The sequence below is a fragment of the Corapipo altera genome, unplaced genomic scaffold, assembly GCF_003945725.1.
Source record: "Corapipo altera isolate COAL_440 unplaced genomic scaffold, ASM394572v1 64, whole genome shotgun sequence".
Lineage (NCBI taxonomy): Eukaryota > Metazoa > Chordata > Aves > Passeriformes > Pipridae > Corapipo > Corapipo altera.
In genome coordinates this window covers 8338972-8353639 of record NW_020884893.1, presented here as the reverse complement: position 1 = coordinate 8353639, position 14668 = coordinate 8338972, and the positions used below count along the sequence as shown (strand labels likewise).

The following is a 14668-nucleotide window of genomic DNA, read 5'->3' as shown; positions in this document are numbered from 1 at the left end:
CTCTTTTCTCTGCTCCACAATGGCCTTGGTCCCCACAGAGCACACGGTCCCACGGGAACAGCTTCCCCCACAGAGACTGCTCAGCAGGGACCCGTGAATGGAATTACCTGTGAAGGTGTTGCCGCCCTTGTACCGCAAATTCCTGACGGCCTCCAGCAGCTGTTCCCTGGTGGAGTAGGTGCTCAGATCCCACTCTGTGCGAGGGTCACTGCTGTACTGGGACAGCCCTGGGGAAGGCAAGAGCTGTTGGCACTGTGGCAGCCAAGGTGAGTTGCAGGAGCCCCACTCTGGGGAGGAGGTGTCAGCCTGGACAGGGGAGGTGGCACAAAGTAATGAAAGGGAGTGGGGGTGAGCAGGCTGGGTTTCTAACTCCACTTCTCTGCGTGGTTCTGAGGAAACACCACAGAACTGTGTCAGGGGAGGTTTAGGTTGGATATTAGGAAAAGGTTCTTCACCCAGAGGGTGGTCAGGCACTGGATCAGGATCCCCAGGGAGGTAGTCATGGCACTAAGCCTGGCAGAGCTCAAGAAGTATTGGAAAATGCTCTCATGCACATGTCGGGATTCTTGTGCAGGGTCAGGACTTGGATTTTATAATCCTTGTGGGTCCCTTCCAACTCAGGATATTCTATGATTCTACAGTCCTTGTCATGCAGGCAGCAAAGCCGTGCCTCAGACCCCACGTGGTACAGGGGTACTTACCCCTGTTGTGATGAACAGGAGTGTTTGTTAAGGTCTCAAAGTTAATTGGGGTCAAACTAGTCAGCTGCAAGGGGCGAGGAGGATTTACACAGTCCTGTTTCATGTACATCCTGACTGTCAGCATCACTCAGAGCTGGAAGCAGCACCATTCCTAGCTGAATTAACAGCAGCCCCAGAGCAGCAGTGCCACTGTATCCAGTGTTGTGGTGGCTGTTGTAGGCAGCAAATCCCAAAAGTATCTCAGCATCATCGCCCAACCTGGTACTGCCCAAGGACATCACTTCTGTTCACTGTGCAGCTATTTTTGACCACCACTAGAGGCCAGAGCTTGCTACCAGATAGGAAAAGCTTTCAAGAGTAGCTTTAGGACCCCCTCCTAAAGGAAAAAAACTCCTCAGAGGAGCACATAACCACAGGAATAAGAGACCAAGGCCCCTTCAAACACAGACATCCTGAGGTCAGGAAACAGGAGTGTGTCCTACCTACTCTTATCTTGTCTTGGGCAATACTGAATGGGGAAATCAAATTGCTCAGAAACTCCTTAATGAGCTTGAAATTGTTGCGCCCGATGCTCCAGGATCCATCCACAAGCAGGACAATATCAGTCATTGCAGGTGTGTCACATTGGAACTGGGAACCTGAGGGGGGAAAGGTTTGATATTGAGGGAAGCAATTGCAAGGAGGAAAAACTGCTTCAGTTTTAAGAGAAAGAGTGAATCTGCTGTGCAAGGCTTTGTCTGGATGGTGGATTGGACCATCTGCCAGTCTGACACATCTCAGCATCTTGTGAAAACCACAAAGCCAAGGATAACCCGTCTCAGTACTGAGAAATTGTGTGGTGCACAGCTGCACTTCTGCAAAGAATAGGTTAAAGCTGTCAAGAAGCCTGTGCTAACCCAGGCACTGCTCTCTGCAAGCTGTCAGCTCCATTCCATCTCAGCCCCAGCCCAGTGCTCCCCTTTTATCTAGCCTAAGTCTCCAAGAATTGCAGGTGATTTTTTAATTCCATTCCATCACGAGATCCCCTGTGGGCTATAATTATTTCTCGGGTTTATATTAAGTCCAATCTCTCTGTAAAAATCTGCTGGCATCAGAGATACTCCAGCCCTGCCTTTCTCCCCACCCCAGGCCTGCAGCTTAACAGGGGATAAGATAGGACATGTTGCTGATTGAATGCATCTTTCTTGAATATTTCTTGGATGGGGAATTTTCCATCTTTTGTGGAGGGAAAGAGATGACCCCATCAAGATTCAACGGGCTCTAAAGAGGTTCCTCTCCTATCTCATTTCACAGATGTGGATTCCTGCTGGTCTAAAGGGACCAAAAGAGGATGCTCTGGCCCATCTCATTTCAACAGAACTGTGAGCCGTCACAGTCTCAACTGAATCTGAAGGATCATCCTGGATCAGTTATCTGTGAAACATGAGGAACAAATCCAGAAGGAGGAGCAGGTTGGATAAGGAAATCCCTAATGTGCTCCTCCCCTTGGAAAGGTCTGTGGCTGGGGATGCTCTGCTGAAGAATACGAATGCTTACATGAATCTGCCAGAAGCAGGGGGAGATGACAACATGAAGAGAGAATAGTGCCAAATCAATAAAAGTCAATAAATAAAATCATCTGGAAGGAATTTTTGGCCCAACTCCTGCTTTCCTTAAAGTCCAAGTTGTTATACAGAACTCCAGTTTCTCCAGTGAGCCCTGACAGCTCCCAAAGCATGACCTAGTAACTGGAAGCACCATCAGCAGGATTGTACTCTTGAAAATCTTGTGGGTAGAGAGTGGGATAGAAAGCTTGTATTCAATGAGTGTTAGGGAAAACAGCAGGGAAGAAGGAGCAAGACATGTTTGAAACCCCTCTCACCTCGCCTCGATGAATCCTTTGTGGGTTTTTCCTTTCCCAGGGACTCTCGCTCCGAGTTCGTGGGAGCGCGTGGGGATGATTTTGGGGTTACTGATGTTGCCTCTGTCACTCCGGCCTCCACACTGGGCTGGTGTCTTGTGGTTTCTCCTGAACCCTTTGGCTGAATCCCCTTCTGCCTTTTCTTTTCAGCTCTGTCCTTTGCTGTGCTCCAGAGAGAAAAATCCCATTGTCCTTAATTGTGTTATCCCCAACAAACTGCCCCACTCCTCTACTGATTTAAACCACGTTTGACACAGGTGCAGGGGGCTCAGAGAGGGTAAAAGTCCTACAGGCTTATTCAAATAGCCTAGCTAGATAGAGACCATCTTCAATCTTGCCTCTCTGAGAGGGCTGCATGTGGGCTCATGAGTTAATAATGGATCACATCAGAAGTTTGCCCTTTCCATTATCTTTGGTGATGAAAAATGATGAATGTAAATATAAATCAGGGAAAACATACCATGGCACCTCATACCCAATGCCTCTACAGAGCTCAGCAATCTGTGACTTGTACCCTGAGCTAGTGCAAGTCTTTTTAGGTACAGGCCCTGGTGGATCTTTCTTCCATCAACACGTGTAATTGCTTTTCGAGCTCATGCAAACCTCGTTGCCAGGTACATGAGACTCTCTGTGGTTATATACAGTCCTCAGCAATAGGAGGTTGAGGAAATCCTTCTTGTAGACTACTTGCAGCCAGCCTTGGGACACAGAGCCTAGGAAAACCAGCACCATTAGCCCCAGCAGCTTGTTCTCAAAGGATCCACTCCCAACTGAAGGATATGTCTGCATCTGCTGAATTTGGATACCTGTCAGCCCCAGGATGTGCTTTTTTAGCTTAGCTGGTGTGAGGGGCAAATATTTATGGGTTGTTTACTGTGTTTCTGTAGCTGAGAATTATACACAAGGGACTGGGCTAGCATGTCTCACTAATGAATGTCTCTGATGGAGTAGGTAAAGCAGGGAGAGGGTAGGATTGATTTTAGGGACATCTGAGCTCAATGCTCCAGCCATGGCAAAATGGCACAGGCTATGACTCAAAATCAATCCAGTGTGACTCCAGGATGATCAGAGCACCCACCTGTCTGCATCAAGACAGTGTTCAGGGGTGGTGGGGTGGCCTCTGCCACCCCACTGTGCTCAGCTGAGCTCCCCAAAGAGGTGAGATTCTTTCCTGATGCAGCTCCTGTGTTTCTTCTGTTACTTCTGGTCTGGGATGCATTTTTGAGTTCCTCTACTGTAGGAAGACCGAAAACAGAGAAAGTGTCCATCCCTCATCCCCTGGGTCTTCACCATCTCCCTTTCTAACCTTCCAACCAAAAGAGCTTTGTGATTGCCATACAGTCTACAAGGAATATGCCACAGGACGAGCTCAGAGGAGACACATCCCCAAGAGCCTCAGGAGCTCTCTGAATGGTAAAATGTAGCCCTCTCCACTTACTCACAAATTTCCTCTTGGCAAACAGGGCTTCCTGGGAGCCATTGAGCACGTAGACCTGCAATGTGTATTCCTTGGTAGGGCTCAGCCCTCCCACTGTGGCTTTGGGAGTCTTGGTTTTCAGCATGACTTCTTGCTCTGAGTCCCCTGAGGTGGGATGAAACCACAGTTGAGAGCCTGTTGGAGCTTAAATTTAAGCTGACAGTAGTGAAAGCATCGCTGAAATGCAGGGAATGTTCTGCCTAGGGACTGCAGTCAACTCTTATTTATTCTTTAAATTTTGAGGATCTCTGATTTTTACTCTTTTTTTCTCTGTAGAGTTGAGAAGATTTAGGTGGGGTTTTTTAAATCCCTTATACGTGCCCAAAATGGAAAACCAGTTCCCACCCAGTATTAGTGCAACTCTGGCCAACTTCCCAAGGAGCATCTGAGTGAAAAGCTGGTCTTGAGAGGGTAAAGACTGACTACTACTTATGAAAACATCCAACTGATTGAGGTCATATATGACAAAATAAGGAAGTGGTGTCTCTGGAGGTCATTCTGGCACTTGGGACTCATCTTACTTATCCCAAACGCTCTCACTGTGCTATCTTTGCCCCAACTCTCTAAGAGCAGCTGCTCTCTGCAGGAGACAGCTCATTTCTGGGGCTGGCACTGCCTCCAGACCCCTCCACAGTGATGTCCCATGCTGTTGGAACCTGTCCTGGGACTGTGATGCCTTGGTCACCCAAGAACTGAGGTGTTTCTGTGTTGGCAGGGCAGTGAGCAGATAGAGCAAGGCAGCAATTGCTGCCCCACAGGCTCTTTGCTACACAAAACAGAGAGGGTCACATCAGCTCCCTAAAGCCCTGTGATCAGGAGAAGTCTACAGGCTTTACATTATGGAGATGGATGTGTTTCTGACCCCACCATCCCTGTGCTTGTGCCTAGGGCTGGAAACTCCCCAGCCAAAGAGGGAAAGCCTCAGGCATGTGCCCGGAGTGCCAGTGGGGATTCCCTGCATTCTCAGGATGCTCTGCATTCCCGGGATGTTCTCTGCTGAGCTGAGGCTGTGGGGAGGAACAGGGAAGGAATGAGAAACCTCCTGCTCCAGCTTGGGAAACAGGTGGGGGCTGAGTTAAAAGCGGGTGGATGATCACAGGAGCCCGTGCCACAATCCTGCCTGGCAGCTCCCTTCTCCAGTGCACTGGGAAAGCCTCAGCAACTGGAAACCAGATGCCAGCCAGGAATAAGGTTGCCTCCAACCATTGCTCTCTGCTGAGGGATGTCCTGTCCTTCCAACACCACCAGCTTCAGCATCAGGAATCATGGAGTAGGGGTAGGGAGCTGGGGGTGAGCCTCCCCACACACACAGGGTCAAGGACTTCTCATCCCGTGTCTGTGCAGGTGGTGGTAGAGTTGGGAGCTCTCACAGAAGAATCAGGCAATGAACTTTTCCCCCTCTTTTTTCTCACACAGTCCCAAAGAACAGCACTTTCTGGCTAATCCTTTCCCCCAGGGTGAAGAGAGCTGAATTTCATCTCTCTATTGTGAATGAGTAGCAGAGGGACTATGGACTGCTACCATGGTGGCCATGGAAGAAAGACTTGTCTGTACTACAGGTACAGCCCAGGGAAAAGTTTTGATGTAGGTAATCAACACTTGGAACTAGAACAAGCTGTGGACAATTCCCTCTGACTTCTTTCTATCACCTTAAGGTCTAAATAATGCTCCTACTTAGGTCCTGTTTTCAGCCAGAAAAAAACCATGGATCTCAATCCCTCATTCCTACACAGATCTCTGCTGACGTCCAGTGTCTCAGCTCATACCTGCCATGGGCTTTACCCGAACTTTGTAGCCACTGATGTTCCCTTCAGTCTCTTTCCACTTCATCTGGAGCCTGTCTTCCGAGAGGACAGTGAGCTTCAGCCGACCTGACCCTGGGGAGGAGGAGACATGTCCATGCTGTTATGGATGCAATTCCTCCCTCCGTGTATGCACCCACAAAACACCACATGTGCTGTCACCTCTAAGGACCCGGGAACAGCGGCTGTGCAAAGGAAGCCTCCACCATCCCATGCAAGTCCTCACTATCCCCTGAGGCTGCACAGCAGCTCCTGCAGTTCCCCTGCACCTCTGCACACTTCTATCTTCCATCCATGCAAAAAGGAGTTTCTCAGTTGTTCAAACGAGTCCTCATTTTATACCCCTGAAAACAGGAAAAACAGCCTCCCACAGAGGTGGGGGCTTTCTCTGCACCCCTCACACCTTGGAGGACTCCCCAGGAACCTTCCTGCAAAGTATTTTGTTTCAGGAAGTGTGTTCAGTGCAAACATATGAAATGGGAGGGCAGGAAACAGATAAGGGGGCTCAGTGAGGCTCTTCAAGGGGCTTGGGCTGCTGAGAAATACAGAAATTCCCCAGGTGATGGATCCCATGTTTCTGCAGAGAGATCATTTCAGCAGCAGCTCCAAGGACCAGCACGGTTTGGAAAGAAGGCAAAAAAAAAGGAAAGAAAGAAAACCTGATAAAGTGTAAATAACAGCTCCTGGCAGGACCATAACTCATAGGCACCAGCTTGTATCAGTTTGCTGCAGGGAGCTGCAAACTAAATGACAAATCCCAAGGAAAAAAATAGTAGCAGACAAGGAGGCAAAAAGAAGAAAGAGCACATTGCCTTATCATCTCCAGATTTCACAGCTATCTGTTAAACCCCAGCTAGATGTCTGAGCTCATGTGTCACTCTTTGAATCAATGATTCCTGTCGTACAAATGCCACCATATGAAACTTTTTCACTCGGCTGGATGTAAGATGGCAACTCAGCAGATTTCTCTCCCTTCCTTCTGACACTGTGCCCAGAGCTGCCTTTCCAGCAGGATGCCCTAATTTGCAGTAAGCGAACACACTATAAGCATCTGCACTCAAGTGTCCTCCCACATCATTTGCAGCTGTTACCAGCCTCTTTACCATAACTCATAAAAAAAAAAGCTTAGGGTGACCTGGAGTGTCGACTCAGTGCTGCCAAACTGTTTCTCAGGAGTCTTCAAGTCCCCAGTCTCACTTTGCATGATGTCCAGGCACCTCCTGACATCCTTGCTGTGAAGTCACCACCCAGGAAAGCAGTGAGAGCCTGCAGTGAGGACTTGCTTGTCTCAGCCCCACATCTGTGCCTTAACCTTTCCTCTCAGAGGCTTCCTCCAGGCTGCCCAACAAGCAGATAAGTATTTTGGGGAAACAAAGCTCAGATTCACATCTCACCCCAGGCAAATCTGAAGAGGAAGAAAGAAAACTTGGGAAAGAGGGGTGAGGGGAAAAAAGCAAATCCCAGAATCGTGCCTAAGAGAAATGGTAAAAGATCATGGAACAATGAGGGGAATTCACAGTTAGATTAAACATGGAGCCGTCTTCTTTTGGCCAAGTGTGGTCCAGCTCCTTGGCCATCACTCTGGGAGCCCAGAAGCTAAAAAGACAAGAATTTCCCCAGGCAGACCAGAAAGGACAGCATCCTCTAAAGCACCATTATGTGCTGGATGCAAATGATCCCCAGTGCCATGAAAGCTTCACTGTTTCCCTGCCCTGTGTTGGATGTGCACCATTTGATGCTGTAACCTTGCTCTCCAGCTGACAGGGAGTTAAGCCCAGGCTTAACTGCAGAGCCTGGTCTGGAAGATAACACAGCACAGAGACACATCTGTCCCAACTCTGCAGTGCCATCACCTCCCTAGAAACATTTGTGGTCACCAATTCCACACAGGGTTCAAATATAATGTAGAGGTGGTTCTTCCACATCAGAAGAGCAGTGCTGAGGTGCTGTAGGTATGTTCTGGTCACTTGTGGCACTATCTGAGCAAAATGTGTTGCAGGAGGAAGGCAACTCGTGTTGTCTTATCCAGATGTTGCATCACATGTCATCATACACATCCAAAGCACCAGGAGAGAGGCAGTGACTGAGAGAGGCACCCCCTTTTCCTTCCTATATCTCAAACTCCATCTGCAGATCACATAAGCCCCTTCATTGCTTGCACAGGCTGGAATGCATCCCTGGTGGGAGGGAGTGGCATGTTGAACTGCTGCCAGTGCTGAGGACAGGCTCTGCAGGGTGGGGAGGGATCGAGGTGCTCTCCCCAGATGGGGCCCCTGATCTCTCATTGCTCTTCAAGCGTGGGAACAGGTTCGGAGCTCCACCAGCAGACACCAGAGCACAGCAAGCCCCCCAAATCCTGCATATCTTTGGGAATGTCCCTTGCAGTGGTGCCACTGCCAATGCCCAGGGCTTGGGTAAGGGCTGGGCTATCCCAGGGGACAGAAAAAACATAGGAGCAGGGGCAGGCAGGCTCCTTACCTTGGCCCACTCGTCCCCAGACATGGCTCAGCACAGGCAGGCAGGCAAAAAAGAACCAAGTGTGAATCAGCATGATGACCAGGACCTACAAGAGGGCAAATATCAGGAAGGAGAAGTAAAAGTTATATTTCACTATATCAAAATCCAGTTTTTTGCAGCCCTCAGTTAAGGCACCACAAGCTGAAATCTGCAGCTCTGGGCATCACTGATGGCACTGAAAGGGTGGATGGAGAATCACATGTGAATCTTCCTGCAATTCCTATGTATTATTTTATCTTCTTGGTGTCTCCAGTATAGCTGTTCATTGCCTTGAAATAAATTGTGTTTATAAACCTGATGGAGAGCAGGCTTTTCCCAAGCACTCCTCCCAGCCTGCTTGGTCCTGGAGCTGGGAACTGCTCTGATCTCAACAGTGGCACTGTAAGTGCTGGGTTCTGCTCTGATCATGGAAATTAGCAACACTGGTAAATGATTGGACAGACAAATTCCAGAGTAACTTCTGTTTTAAATTGTACAGAAGTAATTAATTGTGATTATCATGACCAAAATCATTACAGGTGTACAGGTGTACAGCACCTTTCTCATGTCCCTGCCATGCAGGTACTGATCACAAGGGGAAAAGCCTTTAGAGGAGCACTCCCTGTCAGCCAAGCTCCTCACACCTCAGTGGCTGGAATAAAGTACTCCTGCAGCAGGAGGGGTCCACAGACTGAATGGAGTTTGTATGTCAACAGTTTACAAACGAGGTTTGCTTCTTATCTCACAGTGGAGTTCCCAGGAAGTTACATTCAGGACTGATTGGGATAGTCTTGCTTTAACCTGTTCACCTGAACAGGCTGAAAGCAGAGGCAGTTACAGACCTGATTGTGGCAGAGGATCAGTTTGGCTCAGGAATAACCTCTGCAGCACAGATAAAGCTGGCTGGCTAAGGACAGCCAGCCCTGGACCACAGACCTCGAGCACCTGCAGTTGTTTTGCTGGCTTGGATTTCCTTGTTACTCAGTTTGGTCAGAAATGTCAGGTCAGCATCAAACGACCCTGGTGGAAACAGTGCCTCCCCCTTGTCTTGATCTCCATAAACCAGGTCTTAAACACACGTTGTTGGCCTTTAACAATGCATCATTGGCATCTGTCATTTCTGTGCTCCACATTTCAGCCTTATTGCTTTTGGCAGAACCAGACCACGCACCCGCTTCCTCCACTGCCGTCTGCAGTGACATTTCACTTCTATTCCTTTTGATGGACAAGTATTTAAAGGCTCCTGGCAAATGTCTATTTCCCCTCAAACAGGTCAACTTTGTAGCAGTTCCAAGGAAAAATAAATACACACGTGAGTGACCCAGCCATGACCTCCTGGGGTTTAAATCAGTTCTAAATTGCTGGAAGAATGAGTGGAAAAATATGCGAGTTATAACAGGGAGTTGTTAACCACTCTATGCTGTCTGTGATTATTTTTTTTTTTTTGATTGAAGATCAGGTTATATGGAACAACTGCAGTGTAACCAAAGCCTTTAGCCATGGGAAACACTTGCTTTATTTTTCCAGCTAATGAGGTCATTGCTTATAAAAAACAGCAAACATTTTACGGGGGGGGGTTTTGGATTCTGACTATCAGCTCCAGAAAAACAAAGCCTGCCCTGGCTTCAGAGATGCACATGCCAAACAGCAACAAAAAGCAGGTATTTTTCAAAAAAAAAAATCCCTGAATTAAAAGTTCATTTGTGCCCTTTTGCAATGCCACCAAACTGCCTTTGATTGCCTTGCAAATTCCCCACGGCTCTGCTGGCAAATGAGATGCCAAACCCTGGCAAAACTACTGGATTGTGTATTATCTTTTCATGTTAACCAGAGTTACATGGAATCTGAAGTCCAGAAAAATAAGCCCATGGGCTCCTCCAGCCTGCACAGATATGGGTTTATTGCAGGCTCTGTTTCCCCTGAAGGCTTGAGCTTCCACCTGATGGCAAAGATGAGTTAAATATTATCATATAATGACAGAATGGTTTGGGCCAGAAGGGACCTTAAAGTTCGTCTTGTTCCATGGGCAGGGACACCTTCTACTATCCCAGGTTGCTCCAAGCCCTGTCCAACCTGGCCTTGGACACTTCCAGAGCTGAGGCAGCCACAACTTCTCTGGGTAGCCTGTGCCAGGGTCTCACCACTCTCACAGTAAACCAGAGGTTAACCAAGGCTGGATACAGTTTGTTCTCAGGGTGTGGATCTTTCCTGTGACTAAAGTGAAGAGCAAAAAATTCAGAGGCAAATCCATCACTATCCTGCCTCTTCTCCAACATTCATTTTCCTCCCTTTAAATCACAAATAACAAATGCACCTGTTTGAAATGGTGGAAGACACACAGCTGGAGGAGCTCTCTCCTACCCTCCCTGCAGAGCTTCCTCTCCACAGGTCACCTGCCAGATCCCAAGCCCCCACTCCAGGGCTCTGTGGTCCCTCCCTACCCATTTCTGCCATCACTGGTGCCAGCATCCAACTAGGCTGAGCTGTGGGCCCTGGGACTCAGGGGACCACAGTGACACCAGCCTGCTGGCAGGCAGGGAGCCTCTCTCCTGTTACTTACCCTCAGGGAAGGAATTTGGAGACAGCAACACATGGAGCATGTGGTCAGTATTTCCAGGGCCTGGAAAATAGGTGTGTGTGTGGGACACACCACTTTCCACTTGCCCCAGCTGTGTGCTCAGAGAGGATTTGGAGGTTAATGCCATCAGAGATCCCCTTATTTGTATGGGAAATTTTATAAGTACTCACTTTATTTAAAGAATAAAAAGATCTGTGCAAAAAAGTTCCTGCCACTTATTTAAGCAGCACAACTAAAGGTGAGGATCTGGGGACACTGTGAATAATTTCTGCTCTCCACAGCCACAGTTTGGGGACATTTTCTCATCCCAGAGGCCATCACTGTCTCTGCACAGAAGTGCTGGCAGAAGCAATGTCACCTCGTGTCCCACTCGCTGCCGGACACAGGAGCAGCACTGGGACAGCCCTGCAGGCAGCCAACTGCAGGGAATAAATCTGTCCCACATTCCCTGAGTGCTTTGCCGGTAGAAGAACCTAAACCAGACTAAAAAAGCACATTCATCAACCCCTTTCTGTTCTCTCCTGGAAAGTTCTTGTATTTCAGTTCTAGTAATGAACAAAAAATCTCAATTATCCCAGCACCAGCCTCAAAAAGCCAGGAATAAGTTCCATTTCTAGGCTGAACTTTTGCAACTCCCCCAGCCCATCAGGCTGGGTAACTTCAGCTTGATACCGACCCACCCACACCTCCAGGTGGGAAAAACTCAGATAGCAAACCCTTCCAAGCACTGTCCTTTCTGGCAACCATTTCCTGCAGTTTTGTTCTATTAACCAAAAATAGAAGGAAAAAAAAAATCAAACCAACCAGCAAAAGTACATTTCTTACAGTCATCACTCCTAAAGAATTGCCAAAATAGTCCTGGTGGTATTTAGACCGACTGGCAGGGAATGTGAGCCTCGAAGCCACTTCACTGTGTGGCATCGGCAGTGCTGCCCCGAGCTCAGCTGCACCAGCTCTAAGTTTCCCGGAGAGCAAAACCCTGCAGAAGTTCCCTGCTTGGGATCCCCACACATGCCCCAAAACAGTACAGCCCCTCCTGGGCATCCCTGCGAACCGAGCCCCAAAGGGGAACGAGCCACAGACCTCTGCGGAGCGGTGGGACTTCCCTGGAGTCAGCCGGGAGCTGCGGGAATCCAGCTACATTCTTAAATTGTGGGAGAAGCTGCCCTGGCGCCTCGTCCGCTCCTCGGCGCGATTAAAGATTTCAATTCCCAGACGTCAGGAGGGATAAGGAAGGGGAGGGGGAGCAGGGGGAGAGGGATGGGATTCCCCCACCTCCCTCTCCGCACGCAGCGGCTTGGCCCCTTCGCGCAGCCAAATAAAGCATGAAAAGCAAGAGTCTGCCTCTATGAAAAGCAGTAAACGGCTTTTGGTGGCTTTGCTAACTAAATAAAATATCCATCTGGGAATCTGCACGCTGATTTCCTAGAACGCAGCAACAAGTCGTGGCTCCCGCCCACCGCCAGACTCCCCGGGATGCACCCGCATCCCATTAAATGATTTTGAGAGCCCAGCATGTGCACTGAGGGTGAGCTGTGCTGCGTTTGTTTAAGGAAATTAGGCACATCTGTAAGTTTTGCAAGGCCAGAGGCTGAATCATGACCTGGAGCTCGATGGTGCCTGCGGGCTCCCCGGCTGTGGGATACAGCCCTGATCCACTCCAGGGTGAGGTGCTCAGAGCCAGGAGCACCTGGGAGAGGCACCCAGCTCCCTGCCAAATGTTTTTTGGAAGGATTTTGTCCTCATTGGCAGGAGTGGAATGACTGACAGTGTCATTTCTCATTACAAATGGAAGCCAGATTTTCAGCTGCATCTACAGGGACTGTCAGCATCATTCTCCCATTGCAACCAAGTGAGGTATAAGACACTTGGAATTGCCATTCCATGGGAAACACAGGTGCCTTTGGAACAGTCATGCTAGATGGAAAAAAAATAATAGTTTTCAAAATATTTTACATAATAAATGAACATTTGTTAGTTCATCACAGTTTTGTTTCATAACTTTGTAAGTATTCTAAAGCACCACAATACACAGATCAAAGGATAACGCCAAAATGAAGCACTTAAATCATAGAATCACAGAAAGGATTAGAAGGGACCTTAAAGACCACCTTGTTCCAATCTTCCTGCCATGGACAGGGATATCTTCCACCAGGTTGCTCCAAGCTCAGTCCAACCTAACCTTGAACATTTCCAGGGATGGGGCAGACACAACTTCCCTGGGCAAGATGTGGGCAACAAATCATATTGAAACAAAAAATGGAGCATTTGGTACCCCACAGAGAGAGGGTTGTCATTGCCTTACCAGTAAATACCACAAATTACCTCTTCTGTAATTCCTACGGAATTTCAGAATTTGCTCAGATTTGCTATAGTTTACTTTAAAAGTAGGAGAAGGTGAGAAAGGAAAAAGCACATATCTCCTGTGCTTCACTTCATGGAATTCAGAGGCAGAGCTAAAAATTCCTGCTGTGTTTACATCAGAAAAATCTGGAGCTGTTTCCAGTGCTTGTGTTCAGGGTGCTGCTTTCTGGTCTGCCTTTCCCAAGGTGCCCACACCTTGGGATTTGACCTTAGTTCAAGCCAAACACCTTGGGTTCAACCTTTGGGCCACCATGGACACCCAAACACTCCCTGAAGAGAATTTAAAAAACAAAAAGGCAGATCGAGGCTGCTTTATTCGTGCACTGAATGGCTACAAATAACAACTGGGAGTGTATTGACAAAGGGCTGAGAGGATGGTCTGGTTTCACTTAGGGGCTGGAGGGACCCCAGTGGATTATCAATGCAAACATCTTGCCTGCACCGTGTTCCAGGAATGCTGAGCTCCAAGTAGTCCTATTACTTCAGCACCAGAACTGGGGGAACACATATCCCTTTATTCCAAGGGAAAAAAAAAAGGCAGCCAGCAGTAAGGCAATACCTAATACACAGCTGCCACCAGATTTTCCAAGAAAGTCAACCCCACTTTAATACAAATCAAAATTACTATTTGGGGGCTTTTTTGGGTTTAGGTTGGATTTGTTTTTTTTTTTAAGGCTTGGTTTGTGGCCAAGCTGCACAGAGAGCCCTGCCCTAAGCAGGAGTGCTGGAGATCATCCTCTCCATGCACAGCAGGCTAATCACAAGCAGGATGCTCTATGAACTGGAAAGCAAGAAACCTCCCCAGTTTCTTGTTATTACCTGTTATTCTATTTTTAGTTCACTTTCAGGGTATTTTGCAAGGAACATTTTGCACTGACTACAAACACAGTCATCCTGCAAGCAACAGAGTCCAGGTGGGCTGCATTTTGGTGCCTTTCACTCTTTTCTGTTCCCTCCCTGAGTCAAACTGCAACTAGGACACACTTTTGGGCACACTCTGCTTTTGGTCTCTCCTTTCCCCCAGTGCCCGCCACCACTTGGTTGGTAGAAGCCTACAATATTTGGGACCTCTCCTGCCTCCATGCTGAGGTGAAGCTGAATAATTAATTTAAGCATTATTAAGGGGTAGGGGCACAAAAAGCACCATCATGGAAATCTCCCCTTTTCAAGAAACAGCTGGGAACAGCAACCAGCCCTGGTTGTGAGTGTGGCTAAGCCAACAGAGTAGCAGGAGCCTCAGACTTTACAAGGAAGCACACATTCCTGTATTCATTTCCTTATTTTCTTGACAGAGCCAATGGCACAGCTTATGGGGCCATCTGGAGAGCACATTGTGTTCTTGGTAGACTG

The 14668-nt window shown here is 48.2% G+C and overlaps 1 protein-coding gene across 1 annotated transcript in view; it reads right to left on the bottom strand.

Moving 5' to 3' along the window:
* The window catches only part of COL20A1 (collagen type XX alpha 1 chain), a 51819-nt gene extending 39676 nt beyond the window's left edge, over positions 1–12143 (bottom strand). The window contains exons 1-8 of the mRNA XM_027646368.1: positions 12038–12143; positions 8359–8443; positions 5845–5955; positions 4040–4183; positions 3680–3835; positions 2563–2763; positions 1184–1339; positions 108–227 (exon numbers count right to left, since the gene is read on the bottom strand). Of these exons, the coding sequence (XP_027502169.1) occupies positions 108–227; positions 1184–1339; positions 2563–2763; positions 3680–3835; positions 4040–4183; positions 5845–5955; positions 8359–8431 (961 nt within the window). The 5' untranslated portion in view covers positions 8432–8443; positions 12038–12143. The remainder of the gene's footprint in view (positions 1–107; positions 228–1183; positions 1340–2562; positions 2764–3679; positions 3836–4039; positions 4184–5844; positions 5956–8358; positions 8444–12037) is intronic.
* Between the last annotated feature and the right edge of the window lie 2525 nt (positions 12144–14668).